General features: G+C 36.8%; 1 protein-coding gene across 1 annotated transcript; it reads left to right on the top strand.

Moving 5' to 3' along the window:
• The first annotated feature begins 305 nt into the window (after positions 1–305).
• Positions 306–1,401, top strand: LOC138869052 (uncharacterized). The gene is made up of 2 exons (XM_070146640.1): positions 306–380; positions 439–1,401. Exons 1-2 carry the CDS (start codon positions 306–308, stop codon positions 1,399–1,401), a joined length of 1,038 nt encoding a protein of 345 aa, XP_070002741.1.
• The last annotated feature ends 896 nt before the right edge of the window (positions 1,402–2,297 follow it).

Consider the following 2,297-nt stretch of genomic DNA (forward strand, 5'->3'; position numbering starts at 1 on the left):
GCTTAACAGCTTGTGAGAAAAGATCATGGCAAATACTCTTCCAGGAAGGAACATCGCAAGTAAGGCCACCATATTTCAATGGACAACATTTCTCTCACTAGAAAGTGCATATGGAAATATATGAAAAGGCGTATGATGTTAAAGTTTGGAGAGTTATCAAAAAGGGGAACTATCCTTGGCCGGCTATCGCTTAACCACTTACTGATCCTGAAGATATAGATTCATATACAAATGAGCAATTGACAGTGGTACAAGTCAACAATAAGGTGAGAACTTGCTCTATAATACTATAAGTGGTGAAGAGTATGAGAAAATCTCCAGTTGTGACAGCCAAAGAGATGTGGGACAAGCTTGAGGTTACATACGAAGGAACCAGCAAGGTAAAGGAAACACGTATCTACATATTGGTTCATGATTATGAACTCTTCCAAATGAAAGAAGGAGAGTCTATTGAAGAGATGTTTTCTAGATTCAGCAAAATCATTAGCGATTGAAAGCCTTCGACATCCATATTCAAGTGGTGATCAAGTTAGAAAGATTCTTAGAAGCCAACCAACTACTTGGCAGACCAAAGTAGTCACACTTGAATCTCAGGATCTGAATAAGTTATCTTATGATGAACTTCGAGGAGAACTCATAGCCTTTGAAAAGACATATCTTAAGAAAACCAACCAAGAAAAAAAGAAGAAAATAGTTGCATTCAAGGCCACGACTGAAATAGCTGAAAATGATATCGATGATGATCCTAAAGCTCTTCAAGAAGAGATTGCTATGATGTCAAGAAACGTGGATGGTTTAATGAGAAGATTCAGAAATACGAGGAGAGGAAGGATTCCAACTAGGCGATCCAGGCAATATAACGAACAAGATAAGAATGATGGGAAATGCTATGAGTGCGGAAGATTTGGACACATTCAAGCTGAATGCCCAGATCTGAAAAGGATAATCTCCAGAAGCTTCAACAAGAACAAATCATTTGGAAGCTGGAGTGATGAAGACAGTTCAGAACACGAAGAGATAGAAAATATTTGCTTCATGACAATTCTGGAAAACAATATGAACAAATCATCAGGATGTTGGACAGACGAGGACACTTCAGACGACGAATGCAAATATAACAATGAGAACTATTTCATGGCACGAGGTGAAACAAGCGAGGTAAGGTCTTATAACTGTGAAAGATGCAATGAGTTGCAGGATATTCTTGATCTAACTTTGAAAGAGTCTCAAAAAATGATGAATGAACTTAAGAGACTCAATAAAGAAGTAAAAGACTGGAAGCTCAAACATGAAGTATGTGAAATCAAAAAAGAAGTACTTCAAGAAGAGTTTGAGGAATTGCAAATGCAACTCAATGGCATGCGCAAATCCACCAGTCATAGTTCTATCAGGTCAAATTAGGTGACTTACAAGTCAACTGGAGAAGAACCAGGCAGAAATGAGTCCACTAATACTAACACTAATGAAAGACCTAAAAATGGATCAGGAGTTACGTGTCACTACTGTAATAAAAGTGGAAATAAATATTCTTTTTGTCGTTTTCGTAAGTCAAAAATTTTAGGATGGATTTAGAAACCTAAAAACAATTCTGAACCTAGTAGTACTAACCCACCAGGACCCAATCAAGCTTGGGTACCTAAAAGAAAGTGATCACTATGTTTTGCAGGAATACCTGTGATGACCCAAAATGTCATCTTTAAATTAAATAATCATCTCGGTGTTTTAAGAACTTGAAAAGAGCTATCAATAATTTCTCAACTTGCGTGCGCAGTTCGTATAATTTTCTGGAAGGTTTTTGTATGAAAAATGGATTAAATTATGAATTAGAGCTTTAAAACTCAACTGAGTTGACTTCGGTCAATATTTTGAGCAAACGAACCCGGATCCAAGATTTGACAGTCCTAGGAGGTCCGTAGGAAAATATGGGACTTGGGCGTATGCCCAGAATCGAATTCCGACGTCTCAGTCCCGAGAAATGAATTTTTGAGTAAAATTATTTTCTGAAAATATTTAAGGAAAATGGAAATGAAATTTGATTAGAAAGTGATGGTATCGGGCCCGTATTTTGGTTCCGGTGTCTGGTACATGTCTTATATATGGTTTAAGCACTTTCTGTAAAGATTGATTGAAAACGGACGTCGTTTGACGTGTTTCGGACTCAAAATAGAAAAATTGATGTTTTATGAAATTTGAAAGAATTCTTGGATTTTAAAGCTTAATTCGTGGTATATGATGTTAGTTTGGCAATTTGATCGCACGGTTAAGTTTGTACGATGTTGTTGAGTTAGTGCATGTGT

This window comes from Nicotiana sylvestris, chromosome 5, assembly GCF_000393655.2.
Source record: "Nicotiana sylvestris chromosome 5, ASM39365v2, whole genome shotgun sequence".
NCBI lineage: Eukaryota > Viridiplantae > Streptophyta > Magnoliopsida > Solanales > Solanaceae > Nicotiana > Nicotiana sylvestris.

Coding starts and splice junctions, on each gene's coding strand:
- LOC138869052 (XM_070146640.1), top strand. CDS start 306: ATGAGAAAATCTCCAGTTGTGACAGCCAAAGAGATGTGGGACAAGCTT. Junction 381..438: donor CATACGAAGGAACCAGCAAG/GTAAAGGAAACA, acceptor TCCAAATGAAAG/AAGGAGAGTCTATTGAAGAG.